A 22,937-nucleotide genomic window follows, 5' to 3' on the forward strand; every position below is an offset into this window, starting at 1 on the left:
CCTCTGTATGGCAACCCAAACAATGGCCATCATTTACGGCTGTTGTTGCATTCCTGGATCATGTGGGCACCACAATTTATGAGATGTTTGCGTGCAGCTGAACTGAGCAAGTTTGAAATCTTTACTGACTCGCATGCGAGAATACACCCCCCAAAATAACACGTGCAACTAGTGTGGAAACATACTCATCTATTTTATTGTCGACGTGTAACGTACAGTTAAACATAACATTGGTTTTCATTCCACAGGTAAACAGCGCAGCCGACTGCCTGGCCTTCATGCAGGGCGGATGCGAGCTGAAGAAGGTGCGCCCCAACTCCCGGATCTATTGTCGCTTCTACACGCTGGAGGCCGACCTGAGCTGCTTGCGCTGGGAGCCGTCCAAGAAGGATGGGGATCGGGCCCGCCTGGACGTTGTCAGCATCCGAGAGGTGCGAACAGGCAAGAGCACCGAGACCTTCCTGCATAACGGACCCCTGTGCGAACAACTGGCTGAGGAAGCCGCATTCTCTGTCATACATGGGGAGGACTACCAGGTAAGACTGAACGAGGGGCGTGGTAGCTGAAAGGTTAGGGTGGCACAAATGATACCATTTGGAGTTCAGCCGACCTGTTGCATGCTTCCAGCCATGTTATTTTGCGTTCACGTGTAGTACAAAATCATTTTTCCCAAGTTTATTAACAGTGACTAAGCAATATCACTCAAGTGAGATTGATGTTATATGCATCAGCCTTTTTGAATCTGATTCAGTTGCTGGTTTGGCCCTTGTTTTCCAAAGTAAAAGCAGATATTTGCAAACGTCTTATTTTGATCAAATGCAAAAGATATTCGGTCTGCTTTCATGAAGGTCGATAGAAATCAGAGAATAATTACTGATGAGGGGCTGAAATCAGATAGTCTGGACAATTTTAAGTTCAACAGTGGCTCTAAACTAGGGATGAGTGAGTACGCTATGATCCGTATCTGTTTCTGTATCTGTTCACCCATAATTAATCTGTATCCATATCTGGACTCGGAGTGGGTGAGGCTTAAACTGGAACTGCGCACAGTTTGGGCATAAATTGTTCCATTATCCTAAATCTAAAATTGACTTAGATTTATTTGAAAACTATTTACCGAACAGCCTCAAAGTTGAGATTCGAATTACGGTTTTGATCACAAAAATCAAAGAACCACTTCCAGAATTTAAAAAAAAAAAAAAAAATTTTTTTTTAAATGACAGGATTAATGTAAGAATGCATTGATGGCAAACTGGGAAGTAATCTGTCTGCCTTGCTCATTGTATTATTTTCAAAATCACCACATTCAGGACTTTGAGCAAAGTTCTCCAACTGACTTTATATAACATCAGCCAAATTAGAAGAAAGCAGATGAAAACAAAAACAACAAAAAAAAAACCTGGCAGCGTGACCGACGCAAAACGAGACATTTGCAGCTCCCTCTTCTCAATTGCACCAGTACATTACAAAACAAGTTTACCAACTCACTTTAAATATCACATAAACTGAAATAGAGGCAAGCTGAGGAAAACTGAGAACTGATTCGAGCAACGTGAGCCAGAGTCAAGCTGAGCCAAGCACAGACAGATCATAAGTCACTATTTGCCTGAGAGTGACGCACGGCTCCTCTTGCAACAGGCAGTCTGTCTCGGGACGAGCAGTTGCTGTGTGTGACTGGCCAATCACAAGAGTGCCAAGAGTGAATACATAAGTAGTGACCCAATTAGTTTTTTTCTTCTGCACGAGTCCAAATAATGACGAGCTGTTCTGCTTTCATGCTCATCCTCTGCAAAAGTGCATTACCCGTAACGGATATTCGTCTAAAATGAGTACCCGGCTCAGCGCTTCTCTAAAAGATGACTCAATTATTAAAATAGTTGTGGATTAAGTTGATAATTTATAATTGTATTTTCTGCACCATAAGGCGCATCTAAAAACATTCAATTTTCTCAAAAACAAAAAAATGTGCATCATAAATTTGACGCGCCTTCTATACTGATCGAGATTCTGATTTCTTGGCCGGAGTAGTTTAAATGTTCTGTTAAGCGCTTTGTTACAGCTGCAGTGACTGTGAAAGCTCCATATACATCAAGCTGTATTGGATTGAATTGTAATTCCCTTTAGCGTAGCTCCATCTAGTGGATGTATAAGGCAACCGTAGCCACTATAGTAGCTTCTACTCTATGCGCCTTTAATGTGGCGTGCACTTCATATGAACACTGTTTTAAAATAGGCCATTTCTTGAAGGCGCACCTGATACTCCAAAGCACCTTATTGAGCGGAAAATACGGTATTTCCGACACCTCTGATTAATTCCAGTGGATATTTTTTTTAATACGAGAAATGCTGTTAGTCCTCGAATGAAGGCCATAAATTCAAAACAATCAAATGACCAACATGTTGTATGGTGACGTCAAATGCCAAATACAGTCAAACCTTGGTTTTCGTCCATAATCCGTTCCAGAACGCTGTTCGAAAACCGAATTGTTCGAAAATCGAAACCACGCTCTTTTAAAAAAAAATGTTTATTGAACACGTCTGCTCACAATGGAAAGCGATACGAGGAAGCGTCACTTCCTCGTCTACCCGAGGAAGCGTCACTTCCTCGTGTAAGGAAGGCGAGAGGAGTCAAGTGGTGCATTCAAGTGCTCTCAGTTTGTTCGAGAACCGAAATTTGGTCGTCATCCGAGGCCTAAAAAACTCAAAATTTTTGGTCGAAAACCGAATTGGTCGAGAACCGAGAAGTTTGAAAACCGAGGTTTGACTTAAATACTTATTTTGACATGAACACACAAAACATTGAATTTTGGCGAATAATTAGAAAATAGATTCCCAGAAAAATCTACAAATAAGTGTGAATTAACAACTGCGAGGGTTCAAATTAATAATACTTGACTCCATCCATCCATCCATCCATTTTCTAATCCGCTTGTCCTCACAAGGGTCGCAGACGTGCTGGAGCATTTCCCAGCTGTCTTCAGTCAGTAGGGGGCGTACATCCTGAACTGGTTGCCAGCCAATCGCAGAATATTAGACTCTTGCAGAGGAATGTTAAACTGTTTGTTCAACCATTGCCTGTACCAGTTTCTAATAGGAGACATTTGAAAAAGGAGGCAAATGTTTCAAATATATTGGCTCTTAAATTGAAAGTGCAATCAGGGTTTCGTTCAAACTTGAAGTTACCACTATATCTTCATTGATCATTGCAAAGGTGTTTTTTTTTTTTTTTTTAACCCAAACAATTTCATCCCTATAGTCTCTAGATTTGGTGGCACTCTCAGCGGATGTGGCCAATATCTGGGTGACGGGCCTCCGTTACCTGTTGGCGCACCCATCGATCGTTGGCGGCGGACTCGCAGGAGGAAGCGATTTGGGAGAAGCAGCAACGATGGAGGGCAGTCTGGGCAGCAAGATGAGGAGCGAGTGGCTGGCGACAGAGTTTGCTCGAGTGGACGAAGATGGTTACGGCATCGTGTCTGAGGATGTGGCAGTCACGACTATCGTTAAACTTTGCCCTGGAATCAAGGAAGCCAAGGTGCGACGGTTACCTTTGCCATGGCATGCAGGCATGGGGAATCTGTGTAATTGTCCTTTAAATGACTTGACTTATATCACATTGGTTAATACATTACAACATCAGTCCCAATATAAAGTCAAGCTATGTTCATTGCGGGGTAAATGTTCCAGTCGTAAGTTAAATACAGTGATGTATGGAGACAATTTGAAAATATAAAACGTTCTCCAAATAAGATGTAATGTGTGCTTGCTTCAAGCTGCTTATTGTCACTCCTGGTTGATGCTTACTGTAAAACTAAAACAAAAGAGACCTAAGCATTGGATTTTTAAACACCAAAATGTTCTTTAAAAAAAAAATAAACATTGAATCATGCCTATGGGAAATCTGCTAGTTTAATGCTAACGTATGAAGCGAAATGCATAGACAGGCTAAGGGTAGTTAGCATAAATGATAGAGTAATTATAAACATTCAACTCACTTTAACACAAATGGGGCTGCAATACACACAAACCTAGCATAGAATAATACTCACAGGCAAAAAAATTGTGTTTATTGTCTCTTTCTTGATTGTGCTGTATTTCTCCTAATGGACCAAAGGTGCTGCCCAGCATATTGAGGCAAAATGAGGAGCATTTCTAAATTTGGACTTTCCTGTATACTGTAAAACTCTGTAAAAAAACAGCTTGAATTCTGCGATAGCGCTCAATATCAGTGCTTTGATCTTTCACAAACGGCATGAACTTGTTTGTGCGTCAAAATGCTTTTTAGATCTCACCTTCGATTTTTTTTAGCAGAAAATAGATTGATTTTTTTGGTGTGGATTCTCGAAGGAGCTGCACCTTTTGTTTTTTGATTGAGTTTTTACCTTTCAGATTTCAAATACTGATGTCAATGGCGCCGTGTACTACTTAAAGTATTATCGTTATGTTATATGGAAGAACAGAGGTGGGGCGTGAGAAGACTGCCATGGTGCAGACACAGAGTGACTTTTGTAAGCCATTTGTGTAACAGCGGCACAAAAAATGGCTGTTGAACAGTGATGAAAAGATACAGTGCCGTTGTGGGAAAAAGTTATACAACATCCTGCTTTGTGAGGTTCTCTGTAAAACACACAGGTCACCTTTTTGATGGGCCGACTTTGCAAGATTAACGTAAATATTGGGGTTGGGCGATTTTGAAAAAAATAAAAAATAAGAATCATTATTATTTTGTTTTACATTGAAATCACACTATTCAAAAACAATAATTCATTGATTTCAACACATCATATCTATTCCCATTTCTATTCATCCCTGCAAATAGATCACTTTATTCTTGAACACAATTTTCTTTTCTTTTTTTTTGTCGGGTATAAAATTACCCAACTATCAAATGTCATGTGCAATTCTAGCCTCTTGCACTTTCATTCTGCTGCACACATTCAAACCATGAATAAGCATATCCTTCATCTCTTTATCATACAGGATTTATTCTTAGTCATTTTGTTGATTTATTTTGATTTCTGCAAGCCTTGGGACTTCCTGGGCTAACCTTTTGTATTTCGTGCCATGTCAAAGGCGATGTCCCACGCTGGTGTATAAAATCAAACAGGGGTCTATAAGCCTGCTTTGTTTGGAAATGTTATGTAATTTCCTCAGGGAGGCGACCATCTTTTCACATTAGATTGAGGGGAGATGCTAATCAGACTTTTATAGAGTGAACATGAATTTGCCTTGATGAGGAAAAAAAAAGATTTTCTAACCGGGTCTTTGCTTCATTTCTTGGTTTTTATTAATGGCAGTGACTCTCTCGCTGCTTCCTGCATTTGTGTCCTTTGCTGTCAGAAAGACAGACATTATTTTTTTCCCCCAAGGAGCACGTAACAAGAAAGAATGTTAAGAAGAAAAGGAACAAGATTAACGAGTGAGGGCGAGTAGGACAAAGGATGAGTAATAGGGACGACATTATTACGGCGCCATGTATCTGGGTCATTTCCATTTCCTCTGCGAAACAAAATAAACCAACGTTTAATCAGATCGACCAACTTCATAGAACGGATGAGTCAAGAGTTTTGGAAAGTTTGTTAACATTCATTTCACTGATGGGACTCTGTCCTCATCTTACGATTTGCCTTCACAGGTCCGTCTGCGCTTCAAGGAGATCCAGCGCAGCAAGGAGAAGCTGACCTCCCATGTGACGCGTGAGGAGTTCCAGGAGGCTTACTGTGAGCTGTGCACCCGGCCGGACGTCTACTTCCTGATGGTGCAGTTGGCCAAGGACCGCGAGTGTCTGGACCCTCAGGATCTGCGCCTCTTCTTGGAGACGGAGCAGGGTCTGTCCTTGGCCACCACCGAGGGCTGCTTGGAGCTCCTGAGGCGCTATGAGCCCTCTGCACAGGGCAAGGAGAGGGGGCTGCTGGGGCTGGATGGCTTCGCTCGCTATCTGCAGTCTCCTGAGTGTCAGCTGCTTGACCCTGAGCACGAGGGGGTTTGCCAGGACATGAACATGCCTCTGTCACACTACTACATTAGGTACCCAATGCCTCACAGATGTCAAGTATCATTTCAACATTCTTCGCCACCGTATAAGTGTCGAAATAAGTTAGCCACTGTAATAATAGTACAATGTAAAAATTGTAATGCCAATGAAGGCATCATGTAAATGAAGCTTAGGTCACAAATATACCTGTAGCTCATGCACAACACTTTTAGCATTCTTTATTCTCACAAGTGTAAAAGAAGGTAAACACTGTCAAACGTAAATAAAAACACAAAAAAAACCCCTCAAACCTCACTGTACTTATAATATATTAGGGCGCATTTTAGCATTAATAACTGTCTTTCAAGTGTAAAAATATGTGTATATTAGCATCATACATAATGGTACACAATTTATATCATAAAAGCATAAAAAGCGTAAAAATATTAAAACAATCCTCTTCATAAAAAAGGTGTATTGTGAAGGCGTTATAGCAAAAATACATTCAAGACAGTAAGAATATAAACACAATAAAACAGTCTGGCTTAGTGTTGATACCAACTGATGACGTGTATTGTGACTCTTGAGTCTGCGAATTGATGCTTGCTTGCGACATTCTGTCTCTCTCTTGAGCTCTGTTGCGAATAACGAAAATCCATGAGTATCAACCCTATAAATGACACAAGGTGGCTGTAAAGCACTACTTTTGTGTAAATAAAACTCCTCGATTCACTTCAACCTTCAAGGAACTCCTTGGCATTCAGATGATGGTCCCAAAGTATTTTTTTTTAAAATTTCTTTGACCAGAACAATGGAGGATAGATAGTTTTGATATGTAAATACCATTCCTTAAATAGGAGGTTGACTGTGTTCTTTTTCTCCAGACATACTCCACCTTTGAAACAAGTATATTCAGTAAGGCCAAATAAACCAACCAAAAAAAAAAAAACCTAAATTGTTTGCTGTCCAATTAACTTGTGATTGGAAATGTGCTCAGGTTACAAATACAAAACGTTGAATGACAATTTATTATTTAATTACAGGCAACAAACTTCGATAACATTTTAAGTTGTGCAATTCAACAAAATAAAACTTTCCCGTATTTTCAAAAAAAGAAATGAGAGTTTACAGGACCAATTGTCCCTTGTATTGTCCCCTTACTTAAAAATTGAAGTAAAAACAACCCAGCAAATTATTTTGGAGCAAACAGCTTGCATTGTTGTGCTAACATTATTGCCATAAGAGTTGCTGAACCTCACCCTTACTTCATCAACATTACTAAATATATTACTATATTATTGTTAATATTATCACTATTTTGAAAACCTGATGTGGTAGAGAAAAAACGAGGACAAATTCGCAATCAACGCAAAAACGTTTCATTGCATCACTTATCAAGAAATGTCTTAAAAATCCGTTCACCGATGTTATTCACTAATTCTGCCGATTGTTTCGTCAGCACCTCGTACCGGTCCTACCTTCTGGATGATCAGGTTCATGGCAGAGCAGACCTTGGCGGGCTGATCAAAGCCCTTCAGTCTGGCTGCCGGTGCCTGGAGCTCGGAGTAACTGATGGCCCAGAAGGAGAGCCTCTACTTGGGGTTGACTATGGTCCAGACATCCCTTGCCACCATCATCAGCATTACCACCACCACGCACCCGTCACCATCCGCTCCGCTTTGGAGGTGGTCAACAAGTACGCCTTCCTGACCTCGCGGTACCCACTCCTGGTCTACTTGTGCCAACGCTGCTCATTAGCCCAGCAGCGTACGATGGCACAGCATCTGAAGAAAGTACTCGGCTCCCGGCTTTACACTCCGGAATCCCTACCAGTCAGCTTGGGGGGTCGAGCCACCACCTTACCATCCCCTGAGCAACTGAAGGGACGTGTCCTAATAGTGGGCAAGAAGCTCCCTCCGGATCATGAAGGATCCGACGGGGAAGTGTCTGAGGAGGAAGAAGAGATCGGAGGAGGGGGTCCTCTGGCCGGGCGGCGGTTGACCATCCCGGGTGAGGAGGATCTGGGTGTGGTTTTGGTGGTACCTCCACCCTCTCAGCCGAGGAAACTGCGCCTCCACAAAGAACTCTCGGACCTGGTGGCCATCGCTCGGATAGACAGCCGCCACTTTTACGCCCAACGAGCTGTTCGCAAGCAGCACTCGCCGCCCAGCAGTCCCGGCTCTCCCGGCACTCCCTCGGTGAACGAGACACCCTATTGGACGCTGTGCTCCTTGGGTGAAGGGGAGGCCGGGCGGCTGACCACAGAGAGTCCGGAAGACCTTGTCATGTTCACCAAGCGCACTTTAACGAGGGTGCGGCCCAGCTCGGTGCGTCTGGATTCCAGTAACCCAAACCCGCAGGGATACTGGAAAGGTGGTGTGCAGCTCGTGGCCTTAAACCAGCAGACCCCCGGCGCCATGCTGGACCTTCACAGGGGCCGCTTCTCTCAAAATGGAGGGTGTGGTTACGTCCTCCGACCTGCTGTCATGAGGGATGAAGTATCCTATTTCAGCGCCCATACACATGGCTGCGTGCCTGGTGTACCACCGCAAACTCTTCGCATTAAGGTTTCTTTCCATTATATATTATTTAACACTTCATTGCCATATTTCCCCACATAGTGGCAGGCCACTTTTCATTTATTTACTGAACTTCAGATCGGTGAAAGGGTTGTCCTTGTGAATGTGGGTGTAAATGTTCTTTTCTCTGTATATGATTAGCTGGCGAGTTGTACATCATGGGTGACTCTAATGAGGATAAGCCGTGCAGAAAATCGATGAATGGATACATGGCAAAAGAATTAATTGGCCTAGTTTCCTGAAACATATAGATGGATGCGGCCCGGTGGTCCAGTGGTTAGCGTGTCGACCTCCCAGTGCAGAGGTACCGGGTTCAATCCCAGCTACGGCCTCCCTGTGTGGAGTTTGCATGTTCTCTCCGGGCCTGCGTGGGTTTTCTCCGGGTACTCCAGTTTCCTCCCACATTCCAAAAAACATGCATGGCAGGCTGATTGAACACTAAATTGTCCCTAGATGTGAGTGTGAGCCCGGATGGTTGTTTGTCTCTGTGTGCCTTGTGACTGGCTGGCAACCGGTTCAGGGTGTCCCCCGTCTACTGCCCGAAGACAGCTGGGATAGGCTCCAGCACATCCCGCAACCCTTGTGAGGATAAAGCGGATCGGAAAATGAATGGATGAATGAATAAAAATTGATGCACACAACATTGTGGAGTGACCATATATCAGAGTCTACTCAAACTCTAAATTACATTAAAGATCTAGATAACATAAACCTTTACTTTAATACTGTGCAGGAAACAACATACCTCAGTAAGTGCTGCTGTTTTGGTTAGTAACAGAATTATAATATAAATAGAAATATAATACAGATTGTTTTTTAATGTCTGCCAAAAGGAAGAGGGTGGCACCTACTGTATTTGATGAATGGTGTTTATTTGTTTGATGTGGCATGTAGTGCCTAATTTGGGCAAAGCTTTTATATTATGGGTGGACACTATTTGAGGAAATATGGCATTTTCTAATACACCACCTACTGGGTATATGTCATGTTCTGCCAAACAGGTTATTAGTGCACACAACCTACCCAAACCTCAGGGATCAGGCGCCAAGGGAGAGGTCATTGACCCCTACGTGGTTCTGGAACTACACGGAGTACCTGCTGACTGTGCGGAGCAGCGCACACGCACTGCTCTGCAGAACCAGGACGACCCCCTCTTTGACGAGACCTTTGAATTCCAAGTAAGATTTTGTGATACTTGCTATAACATGTGCTGCTCTGTATCTAATACATTTTGCAAATATAATAAAAAGCAAGGACATTGGCTTGTTAAAAGCTGGCAGAGCGAGTGAGGGGCGCCAACGGAATTTTATATAAGTCTTATGATTCAAACACAAATCACTCGTGTGGCGCCTTGAGTCTTTTTGAGCGATGAAATTATTAGGAATAGTCTTACTAGAATAACAATTGACAAATCTTTTTTGAGCATCACAAAAGCTGCATCAAAGTCAGAGAGGATTAAAATGACAAATTAAATAAATACAACAATAAAAAGCTCAATAAAATTCCCAATTTGAATGACTCAGTGGTAACTGAACTATTTTGAGGACTAAGAATTGTACTAAAGTACAAAGGAGTGTTAAGGCCAAAGTGAAAAGAAAAAAAAAATCGGCAATCCCAGATTGAAATTGTATTTTTTATCTTGAAGACAAAAAAAATTGGATTGATTGGAAGTCATCCATCCATGTTGTGAGCAAAAGCCTAAAACATTGCAGATGTGAAAATCATCGATTTTCCATTTTGGGATTGAAACACCAGAAAAATAAGTAAAGACAACTTCCCAGTTAGAATTGACGTGGATTTCTTGAGACAATCATTGGCAACAACCTCTCAGAATATCAGCGCACTTTATTCCTCACCCGTTTTCTCTCTTTATTGCAATTCCTTAACAGCCGGGTCATTCAAAACATGGTTGCCGTTCTTTCATTGCAGCGCTTTAGTCATACACTTACAGTGTATTTTACTCCAAAAAGACGGTCCCGGACTAAACAGAGTGCAATTTACACTTGGACGAGAGAAAAACACTGAAAAGTAAATTTTCCTCAAAGTATTTTTACTGTGTATGAGACAATTTGCCTCTCCTCTAATTGAGTGGTCATCAAAGTTTAATGATCATTTTCGAGGACTGGATGAAACTTTGTCCCTGTCAAGTGAAAATAAATGTGCCTTGACACGCCACAGAAAAGAGTGTTGTTAACACCCTTGTCAAAATTAAATGATTAAAAAAAAGTCAACAAATACACAGTAAATTTGATGGATTAATTTTTTTTTACAGAGTCACAATTTTTTTACCCCTGGAACCTTTTCGGGGAGAGCGGTTGCTACAGCTCATCATGTCATCAAGTTACAGGGTGCATGAAAGGGGTTAATTGAGTTTTATTTCAAAATACAATTGCCTCCCCCGGCCACTAGAGCGGGAGGAAGGCTTCAGAATAGATCAAAATCACTCAAGAGTACAAGAGGCTCTTATCCGTGTAAAATGTTATACATTTGTATTTACCGGTATTTATTTAATTAGTATTATTTTTGGGGTGCAAACGGTCCACTTAAGTCGAGTATGGCTGCCTCTGCCCCGGTGTATGGTTGGGTCTAACAGCGTTTGACTTTCGAAAGTAACAATGTTGGCAGTAACTTCAGCTCCCTGTTTGTGAAGTTATAACTCCCGAGTTATAATATAATTGCACACGCCATAAATTACTGTTTAACCTTTAGTTTGACTAAAGATGCGAGCTCCAAATTTCATTTGTAGAGATGTGAAGAGGGTTTGTATTTTTCTTTGTTGTTTTGCTCTTTGCGTCTTGTACATCAGAGAAAATTACCAGCAATCACGCTTTGCCATCGTTTAGCTGTTGCCATGGTACCACGGGATCATTTTTTTCAGGACACAGCCGTCGGTGGCTTTCCTGAGTGTTTTTTTTTTTCAATCATTCCAACCTCAAAATATTTTTCTGCTTGCACTTGCGCTTGCACTTTGAAATACTAAGCCGAAAGCACAACTCTCATCAACAACCAGACAATAAGTCATCCAACCCTCCATTAAACCATCCCCTATATCCCTTATCGTGTTCAGGGTCGCAGGTGATCTGGAGACTATCCCAGCTGACTTTGGTGACAGGCGATGCTGGGCGCCAATCAGTGTCATGGCACACACACACAGAGTCAGACACTCAAATTCACACCGTAGCTGAGAAGCCTCTGATCCCACGCCGTCTGCGACGAAGTCCGGCAAATGTACCACTATGCCATCAGTGACTACCATAAATAATATATAATTATGTGATGTACATGATTTGTCCCGTTGGAAATGAGGCAAAGTGAATTAATCTGTGGAGGGCAGAAGCTATCATTTATTTACTTAAAGACGATGCTGTCAGTATAGTAAAATTTTAAATATAAGGAGATATTAACCACTAGATAATAAAACCCATGTTTTGAAGAGACCCACAATGGGGATGGGAAACTTAAGCGAAGTGGCTACAGTTTTTCATCGGTGCTACTGTGGCCACCACAGACAGTAGGACTGCATACTTTCTCACCGGATGGATGAAAAAAAAAAGACACTTTAAATAAGGGCAAAAATTGTGTGACGGAGTAAATCCATTCTCAATGCTAATTGGCTGTTGCAATGTGATGTGTGTCTTCCAATTCAAATTCAATGTGTTTGCCCCCACTCACATCCCCTCAAATGCACTAATCGTGCCTCCCGATACAGATTCGCACCTATCTGTGTGAACACATTGACTTTCTCATATCACAAGAATAGTTGAACTCACATTTGGTCTGACCACAGCATTTGGTTTTGGCAATTGCTTGCTCTAATTAAGAACATTGTCCTCAAGCAGGCTGAATTGGCTCTTACCATTTCCTGCGCGACTCAACATTGCCGCGTCATTGAATTAAATGTCACAGAGCTATTCTGTTCAGTTACTGAGAATGCGCGTGCAAACACACACACACACACACACACACACACACACACACACACGCACACACTGGCACATGCACACACGCAGTCTGCTGGGGTTGTCTGTCTGGGTTGTCCATGTATGAAACACTGCGCTCTGCACAACTTAGCTCCCACTCAGAGCTTTTGTAGCACGAGGGGCTGAGTGACACATACACATGCACAAATGCATGCACGCGCGCACACACACACACACACACACACACACACACACACACACACACACACACACACACACGCAGAAAACAGAATTAGACTCAAGATTTGTGAAAGCTAAGAGTTCAACTACATGAACTAACAAATGCGAAATTTGTAATGTTAACCATAGAAGAGGAAATGGAAGTTATTGTGGCCTAGGAAATGGTCTGGATGCTCAATAAAACACGAGCAGCACAATTGATTACATATCAGTTAAATGCACAACGTTCAATACTTAATTCAATCCTATGCTAGCAGGTAACTAGCACGTTGCTCCAAGTATAACGGCTAATGACGAGCATGAAAAAAATTAGAGATGCTAGCCGACAACACACAGCACATATTTAGTACTCCACATGGTCAGGTGCTTTATTTGAATGTCATTTTACAGTACAGTAGTTAACTTGTATTACGTTTGACAGTTAAGAATGTTTAAAATAAAAAAGCGCTTTTCCTATACATTGCCGCATAACGGAAAAAATATACATAGATTATACAGAGTACCGTCTGCAGTATGTGCGGTATGGTAATATAGTAGAACTCTGACTTGTGTTTGTGTGCACGATTACACTTCCTAATTGAGCATTGCTTACTCGTCTTCATGCGCACAAAGCAATAATGGAGTCACGCTGCCAACACACTCGCCGTTCCGCCACTTTTCTTCAGCTTCTCCTGCCACCTTATTAGTGCGGAGGCTTCCTTGGAAATGTGTGCAATTTAATATTGCAAGCCCCTGTGCGGCGCGGCGGGACATGCCTTTTATTGTAGCGTGTAATTAAAGTCGATGCTGCGCCTCGATGGCTTGGCAAGTGACAGCTCATAACAGGGAACTCTGTTTAAGCCTCCGTGTGGCTCAGGGTTGTCGCGACATGAGCTCAATGTGAACACTCGATGTAGCTTTTCTTTCTTTTTTTCATATTTGTCTCCCTCTCAAAGCTGAACACAGAGATGCAATATATACGGTTTTGTGACACGCCACATGCTCAGTACTTGGTGAAGATCCCTTTTCTGTTCCCTGTACACAATGCAAGGTAGACAAGAGCATGCCTGGATGATTTTGATGACCTCACCAATTTTTAACAATTCCCACTGACACCCGCGACGTCTTCCAGAATTGGCTGTAGGTGCCCCGTTACGAATGTGCTGAGTGCGTCCGCATAGTTCCTGAGTGAAATGAAATAGGCATTCATTTTTCATCATATTTCCTTCACTTTTCATTATTTTCGGCCATACAGTGTGTATTACATATGTCACTTTGCTATCCCAACCTTTTTCATTTCCATAACACTAGTCAACAGCAGATTTTAATCACGGATGGATTCATTTTTTTTTCATTTCATTTACATTTTCTGAATCGCTTTATCTTCACAAGGGTCGCGGGGTGTGCTGGAGCCTATCCCAGTCGTCTTCGGGCACCCTGAACCGGTTGCTAGCCAATCGCAGGGCACACAGAGAAGAACAACCATTCGCGCTCACACTCGCATTCGCGCTCACACTCACACCTGGGGACAATTTAGAATGTTCAATCAGCCTGCCATGCATGTTTTTGGAATGTGGGAGGAAACCGGAGTACCCGGAGAAAACCCACGCAGGCACGGGGAGAACATGCAAACTCCACCCAGACATGCAAACTGCACTGTGAGGTCGACGCGCTACCCACTGGACCACCGGGCCATCAAGATGGCTTTATTTGTCACAAAATCGATTTTTTATGTTCATTTAAAAAAAAAAGTCTTTTTTTTTAGTCTGTATTAAAAGAGTCCTGACATCCAATTTGCAGTTTGGCAAAATGCACTTTTGCGTATATGAACTTATAACAGCAATACAAACCTGTTGGTTTTTCATCACATGACCGGTTCGTCCTTTTCCTCCATCTGTAGGTGAACATGCCCGAGCTAGCCCTCCTTCGTTTCGTTGTGCTGGACGATGACTACATTGGAGACGACTTCATTGGCCAATTCAGCGTGGCGTTCGAGTGCCTTCAGTCCGGCTACCGCAACGTGCCCCTGCTGGGCTTGATGGGGGCGCCCTTCCCCCCCGCCATTAACCATAGAAGAGGAAATGGAAGTTATTGTGGCCTAGGAAATGGTCTGGATGCTCAATAAAACACGAGCAGCACAATTGATTACATATCAGTTAAATGCACAACGTTCAATACTTAATTCAATCCTATGCTAGCAGGTAACTAGCACGTTGCTCCAAGTATAACGGCTAATGACGAGCATGAAAAAAATTAGAGATGCTAGCCGACAACACACAGCACATATTTAGTACTCCACATGGTCAGGTGCTTTATTTGAATGTCATTTTACAGTACAGTAGTTAACTTGTATTACGTTTGACAGTTAAGAATGTTTAAAATAAAAAAGCGCTTTTCCTATACATTGCCGCATAACGGAAAAAATATACATAGATTATACAGAGTACCGTCTGCAGTATGTGCGGTATGGTAATATAGTAGAACTCTGACTTGTGTTTGTGTGCACGATTACACCTCCTAATTGAGCATTGCTTACTCGTCTTCATGCGCACAAAGCAATAATGGAGTCACGCTGCCAACACACTCGCCGTTCCGCCACTTTTCTTCAGCTTCTCCTGCCACCTTATTAGTGCGGAGGCTTCCTTGGAAATGTGTGCAATTTAATATTGCAAGCCCCTGTGCGGCGCGGCGGGACATGCCTTTTATTGTAGCGTGTAATTAAAGTCGATGCTGCGCCTCGATGGCTTGGCAAGTGACAGCTCATAACAGGGAACTCTGTTTAAGCCTCCGTGTGGCTCAGGGTTGTCGCGACATGAGCTCAATGTGAACACTCGATGTAGCTTTTCTTTCTTTTTTTCATATTTGTCTCCCTCTCAAAGCTGAACACAGAGATGCAATATATACGGTTTTGTGACACGCCACATGCTCAGTACTTGGTGAAGATCCCTTTTCTGTTCCCTGTACACAATGCAAGGTAGACAAGAGCATGCCTGGATGATTTTGATGACCTCACCAATTTTTAACAATTCCCACTGACACCCGCGACGTCTTCTAGAATTGGCTGTAGGTGCCCCGTTACGAATGTGCTGAGTGCGTCCGCATAGTTCCTGAGTGAAATGAAATAGGCATTCATTTTTCATCATATTTCCTTCACTTTTCATTATTTTCGGCCATACAGTGTGTATTACATATGTCACTTTGCTATCCCAACCTTTTTCATTTCCATAACACTAGTCAACAGCAGATTTTAATCACGGATGGATTCATTTTTTTTTCATTTCATTTACATTTTCTGAATCGCTTTATCTTCACAAGGGTCGCGGGGTGTGCTGGAGCCTATCCCAGTCGTCTTCGGGCACCCTGAACCGGTTGCTAGCCAATCGCAGGGCACACAGAGAAGAACAACCATTCGCGCTCACACTCGCATTCGCGCTCACACTCACACCTGGGGACAATTTAGAATGTTCAATCAGCCTGCCATGCATGTTTTTGGAATGTGGGAGGAAACCGGAGTACCCGGAGAAAACCCACGCAGGCACGGGGAGAACATGCAAACTCCACCCAGACATGCAAACTGCACTGTGAGGTCGACGCGCTACCCACTGGACCACCGGGCCATCAAGATGGCTTTATTTGTCACAAAATCGATTTTTTATGTTCATTTAAAAAAAAAAGTCTTTTTTTTTAGTCTGTATTAAAAGAGTCCTGACATCCAATTTGCAGTTTGGCAAAATGCACTTTTGCGTATATGAACTTATAACAGCAATACAAACCTGTTGGTTTTTCATCACATGACCGGTTCGTCCTTTTCCTCCATCTGTAGGTGAACATGCCCGAGCTAGCCCTCCTTCGTTTCGTTGTGCTGGACGATGACTACATTGGAGACGACTTCATTGGCCAATTCAGCGTGGCGTTCGAGTGCCTTCAGTCCGGCTACCGCAACGTGCCCCTGCTGGGCTTGATGGGGGAGCCCTTACCCCACGCCAGCCTCTTTTTGCATGTAGCCGTCACCAACCGGCGAGGGGGCGGCAAGGTCCACCGCAGGGGCCTGTCGGTGAGGCGGGGGAGCCGGCGCGGGCGCGAGTATGTCACCTTGAGGAACACGGGTATCAAGGCGGTGGATGAGATTTTCAAACTGGCCAGTGCACCTCTCAAAGAGGTGATGGACCTGCGGGAAGAAGCTCAGGTAAAGTTTGCTGGTACAAGTTTGCTTCAATGGGTGCAAGTCCACCCCAAGAAGACCCAATATAAGAAGTGTGTCAATGATTCTGCCTTTACAAAGTTAAGTGATTACTTTTGGATCAATTGAACAAAATGCTTATCACTGTGGCTGCATTGGTGCACAACTGCACTAAGAACTATTGCCAATTGATTACTCTATTTAGTAACATGGAAAGGACAAATTTCTACCTATCCCAATCTTAAACTCTATTTCAATGCCGCTCTCACAGTCGCAATTTAAAGTGGCATGATTACTTGCACCACTTGCTACAAAAATCTCTCAACCAATGTCAGAGATTTTCTCGGACAAAGTTAAAGAAATGACTCGGCACACAGGAAAATTGTCTTCAATATCGGCGGGAGGGGGATCTCTGAGAGCGAACGACGGTAGTTGCTCCGATGATCACCCTCTCGAGCTCCCTTCCCGCCAATTCCGACTTTTATTGTAACATACAAGGAAAACACTGCCCCCGACATTTGCATACCGCACCCCCGGTCCGGCCCCTCGGTAGTGATTGGTTACCTGAGTTTAAGCTTTGAACCACCAGTACATTGGCGCCTTTCTGTCTGGTCCACACTGTATCAACATGTTGCAGACTTCGCGGACGACAAATGTCGCCTGGGCGCGACGGGTGTTCTCAACTCGTCTTTTGTTGTTCAACCGCCGTTCCCAAATTATTCATTCCCCTTTTGTGACCCAGTTTCGCCCCCTCCCCTGTGATTGCCCACCTGCATTGACGTGCTAATTGTGGACTTCAACAGCCCTCCGGCCAGGTGGCCGGCGCCTTTGTGCACAGGCATTTGGAAGTGCTGGATACGCGCCCAAACGTTTAGATGTGTCCAAATTAAATGAAACTTTAAACATGATACAATTTTGCTCATAAATTCCTCTAACAACCAAGTTGCACCTAAAAAGATTCTAAGCGCTCCATGTACTGTACTGACTTTAGAATACAGTAGCTTATTGGGCCTAAGTGTTCATGAAAAAATAATTATTATTATGTACGATTTTATTCGTAGAAAGTATATTTATTATTCTTGTAAATCACTGTAACATAATGCAGTCTGACCATAAACATTGTGATAAAATATAGGTAGGCTTTAGTTTTTACTCTGCCTCATAGTTAACTTTATTTGGCAGAAATAAGATGGCACATAAAAGCTTAAAAGTGTACTTTATGTGTGTGAGTGTTTCCCAAATTGAGGGTCTGTGGCCAAAATTGGTTGCAGGTCAAGTTTTATTGGCTTGAATAGAATGATAATCGGTATTATTGATCCAGCTCATCAGGGGTACAATTTCTTGTATTTCTGGTAATCATGTTTGTTTTATCGATTTCATGTCTGTTGTGTTCTTGAACATGTTATGGCGATCGATACATGATGTATTTTAGTCAGTTTCGGGTTCCATGGAGGACAAGAAAGTTATCATTGTGTTTTGAGATTAAAATATCTGGGAAGAGCTATCTTGACATAAAATACAAAAGACTACATAATGGCGCAAAAAGTCAGCTGTGAAAAGAATCACAAAAAAAAAAAAAAAAAGAAGAGAGGCGGATGATTATAAGTATGTATAAATAGCAGCAACATTGGAAACCTTACCGCCACTCACCCACCTATTTTAACACGCACATGCACGCGCACACACACACACACACACGCACACACACACACACACACACACACACACACCTACACACGCCCGCTGTTGGCTCATCTGTGACAGTCCATTATTCATCTTGCCTTTGCTGCAAATCACACACTTGCTCAAACTCGCACTCAGGTGGCATGTGGTGTTCATCTCGTTGGGTCAGGCCAAGTCTATGCTGGTCTCGCTGCAACTCTTTTTATTTTTTGGTTGTTAATATGATTCATATTCTGGTGCTGCTTTCAGGGCACTATGGCCAGTTTCAAAGAGCAGTGTGGGCTCCCCACAGTGGCCAAACTCAAGCAGTGCATTCAGAGCCTGGCCACCAGGCTACAGAGCCCGGAGGGCACCATGGGGGCCACCATGGTGCTCAAGGATGGCTACCCGTGTCTGGAGGCTCTCGTCAGTGTGTCCGAGCCCACCCGCAAGCTGCTCTCTGCATATGACACGGTCAGTGCAAAAGTCTTCACCCCATGTGGTCAAATTGTTTTTTTAATTATCTTGAATTTACACTCTTCAATTTAGTGTGCATTATCCTTTTATATAATTTAAACTTTTATGTTCCTTTTATGTTACTTAAAATAATGCTGTTTGCCCCAGCAGATTTATAACTTATATTGAAAGGAGCTATCATTATTATTATTAGCCTTTCTGCAAAGCTTCTTAAAAACAGGATGATTTTATTTTTTTCAAAAATACATAGCGAAGAAAATTGCTTTGTTTCGTCTTGTTTTTTTTTTTTTGCTCCCACCCACTCACATTACTATTTATTGTATTTTATTTTGGTTGTTAGTGACTTTTGAGCCAGTGTGGTAAAACAATGGACAGTTCTAAACGTGCATTTGTTAATCTCCATCTGTAATTCATGATGATGGTGTCCAATAAATGAACATGCTAACACGCTAACACAATAACATAATTTGTCTGTGTGAAATACTAAACAGCAATGCATTAGCACTGAAATGAGTGCTAATGAGTCATGACAGGTATCCCGGCTGGTCCACTATGTTCTCTTATGTTCTCACACAACAAGCCAGTGTAGCACCAACATGAGTTTGAAGTTTTATTTTTTTTACTTTAGGATAAATTTCAATGTTAGCACATGATGACTCCCGGTATGTGAATCTAGAACCTGTTTCACATGTCGCTATTCTGTGTAGAAGGCACTGACATGGAATGTTGGGATGAAAATGTTTGACCTTCGGAGGGAGTATCAGCCACAACAGAGACCTGTGTGTGTGTGTGTGTGTGTGTGTGTGTGTGTGTGTGTGTGTTGGGGGGGTGAAGCTCTGCTATTTTTGGTGGGTAGGGACCAAGTGATGCCCTCCCGTCCGCAAAGGCTTTTAGTTGCCTGTAGATGTCACAAGATGGCACCAAAGCACTAGTTTTGTCTAACTGAAACACCTCAACTCACTTCCAATAGATCCTTGACACAAAAATGCCATGGAATTGTAACAAAATAATACTTTTATTGCTTTGGCCTAAGCACCAAGACCGCAAAATATGTGGATTTTTCAGCGAATATCAGAGGACAGGTTGAAAGAAAAAAAAAAAAAAGCGAACATGTGAGTTGGCGACTCTCGAACCCGGGGCACTGTGTGAGCACATGACATAAAATAGTACAGTATTTTTAATTTTTTTTTGCTGTCTATTATTTTTTTATGTACCGAAATTTTGCTGTCCAAGACTAGGCATTATTGTGTGAAGACACAGTTGCGGCAATATCTCTTGAGCGCAAGAGGCTTCAGATTTTTAAACCGTGCTGACAATTGAACCTAGCTAGTTCTCATATTTGCTAATTTATACAAAACACAATTCGGCATCATTACAATGTGTGATTAAAATCCATCCAGCCTTGTTACTGGACCGAAAAAGTGCAACATTACAACATCGCCCCCGGGCCGACACTCTATAATGTGAAAACATCAAATTGCAGTGCCCACACACACACACACACACACACACACACACACACACACACACACACACACACACACATATTTGTGGCATTGAGTATGCAGAGAGACACTTGATGACACGCGTGAAGCAGTCACCCACACGCCTCGTCAAGCTCACGCATCCCAGGCGTCCAGCTGCTCCCTCTCCATCTCAGGAGGCCTCCCTCCCACTTGTGTCACCGCTCGGCTGTTACACCCCCACACATTGTCATGCATCCATGGCGGATTCATATTTTGCCTTACAGTACCAGTGGTGTAGATGATCAGACCTAGAAACAGCCAGCATGTAAACTATTTGCATTTGGGTAGACGAGGCATTAGAAGTTGGTTCGTCATCACAAGTTACCATGACAATTAGGGACAATTGTATGCAGCCAAGTTGGGAACAATGTGGCGGAGGCCCTTTTTTGATTTGAAGTGCCCAAAGCCGTGCTTGATTAAGGTGTACTAGGAAAATATTTCCATGAGGGCCAGAGATTAGATTTGATGAAGAAATTGTGAGTTTCCCATCTAGAAAATGCTATATTAGGCGAGACAAAAAGTATCGGAACGGCAAGGTCAATTCTTTTGTTTTGTTTGTATAATAGACGATAGCCCTTTCAGGGACAGCGGTTGCTACAGTGGACAGCTTATCGTGTTATCAGGTTGCAGGTTATCATTATTGGTGCATGAAAAAGGGGTAGACAAATATGAGACAAAAGTGCAGCTTTTATATCGTGGTATTTACATCTCATGGTATTAAAACAACTCTGGACAGAGCACCTTTTGTTTGAAGCCAACCACTGAACCACTTTTGGAAGGGACTGATGTTTTTTTTTTGTTCATCAAAAAGCTACGTCAAAATGCTACATTAAGAGTAATTGCGATGTCACATCATTTTTCACTGAAAATCTTGCTCAAATGGTGAAGTTTCCCTCTCACTGTGACAACTCCTCCACTTTCTGCAAGTGGAAGGGCTCCATGTCGCACTACTTTGCCCTTGCCCATGTAGAAAGTATATCGTGTCACATACCGAACTGTGCTATGGACTTCATTTTACATAACGGAGCTCCTGCATCCATCTATAGTCGGCACAATTTCGGGTGGAATTCTTTAGGGGAATGTTTGAGGTTCATTAATTTTCTATATATTTTCCCACTTGAAAATCTTATAGCAACAAAGGTAGTGGAGTAATAGCCGATGAATCCATTTTTATCATGAGGCCACCATTTTGGCCAAGAGCGCTCTCTGATGTCGACTGAAAGTGACATCACATTTCCCTCTGGCTCGCATTGTTGACATCACGGCTCAACTTTTTTGCTGGGTTTGGTCATGTGTGTTTTGAGATGTAACTTCCCTGAACCATTCTGATCTTTGTTGCAAGAACATCGAGTTAAACTAATGGGAACAACATCGTCGCTTGATAGGTGAAACAGCCAACTGTGCCAATAAGTCTTTTTTCAACACAATATAGAGCTCATTTTGGATTGCAAACCATATAACCTGATTGCGTGTGTAACGGTGTATTTTGTAGGCATGGAATTCCATGAAGATCTGTCTCGGTTGGCGGAGAAGGAAGGAATGAAAGGATGCAAGCTGAGCAAAGCTGTCGAAAGTTTCACCTGGAACGTTACTGTGCTCAAGGTGCGCCAAGTAAAACACATACAGTTCACAAATATTAAACCTTTTCATGCACAAATAATTCTAACCTACATCAGGATTTTTTTTTTTAATCAGTCTTTCGTAATGAAAAAATTTATGGCAGTGGAAGGCAACAGACATATGGGTCCAATGTAGTTTTTGATTCACAACTGCGACATTAAGATTCATTAATATAAGAGAAGTGGGCGGTGGTCCAGTGGTTAGTGTGTCGACCTCACAGTGCAGAGGTACCAGGTTGAATTCCAGCTTCGGCCTCCCTGTGGGGAGTTTGCAGCTGGGATAGGCTCCAGCACCCCCCACAACCCTTATAGACAAATATGAGACAAAAGTTCCAAAGTGCAGCTTTTATATCGTGGTATTTACATTTCTTGGTCTTAAAACAACTCTGGACAGAGCACCTTTTGTTTGAAGCCAACCACTGAACCACTTTTGGAAGGGACTGATGTTTTTTTTTTGTTCATCAAAAAGCTACGTCAAAATGCTACATTAAGAGTAATTGCGATGTCACATCATTTTTCACTGAAAATCTTGCTCAAATGGTGAAGTTTCCCTCTCACTGTGACAACTCCTCCACTTTCTGCAAGTGGAAGGGCTCCATGTCGCACTACTTTGCCCTTGCCCATGTAGAAAGTATATCGTGTCACATACCGAACTGTGCTATGGACTTCATTTTACATAACGGAGCTCCTGCATCCATCTATAGTCGGCACAATTTCGGGTGGAATTCTTTAGGGGAATGTTTGAGGTTCATTAATTTTCTATATATTTTCACACTTGCAA

General features: G+C 42.6%; 1 protein-coding gene and 1 long non-coding RNA gene across 2 annotated transcripts in view; both read left to right on the plus strand.

Annotated features, from left to right (window-relative positions):
- plcl1 (phospholipase C like 1) overlaps positions 1-22,937 on the plus strand; it is an 82,894-nt gene that overhangs the window by 57,509 nt on the left and 2,448 nt on the right. The window contains exons 3-10 of the mRNA XM_019867713.1: positions 249-536; positions 3,257-3,535; positions 5,636-6,027; positions 7,434-8,541; positions 9,555-9,731; positions 16,516-16,878; positions 18,805-19,020; positions 21,972-22,139. Coding sequence (XP_019723272.1) covers positions 249-536; positions 3,257-3,535; positions 5,636-6,027; positions 7,434-8,541; positions 9,555-9,731; positions 16,516-16,878; positions 18,805-19,020; positions 21,972-22,139 — 2,991 coding nt within the window. The remainder of the gene's footprint in view (positions 1-248; positions 537-3,256; positions 3,536-5,635; positions 6,028-7,433; positions 8,542-9,554; positions 9,732-16,515; positions 16,879-18,804; positions 19,021-21,971; positions 22,140-22,937) is intronic.
- On the plus strand, positions 16,885-18,455 carry LOC109514531 (uncharacterized). The gene is made up of 2 exons (XR_002168000.1): positions 16,885-17,202; positions 17,816-18,455. It is a non-coding gene; the product is annotated as an uncharacterized LOC109514531 (long non-coding RNA).

Source organism: Hippocampus comes, unplaced genomic scaffold (assembly GCF_001891065.2).
Source record: "Hippocampus comes isolate QL1 unplaced genomic scaffold, H_comes_QL1_v1.1 scaffold27, whole genome shotgun sequence".
NCBI classification, from domain to species: Eukaryota; Metazoa; Chordata; class Actinopteri; order Syngnathiformes; family Syngnathidae; genus Hippocampus; species Hippocampus comes.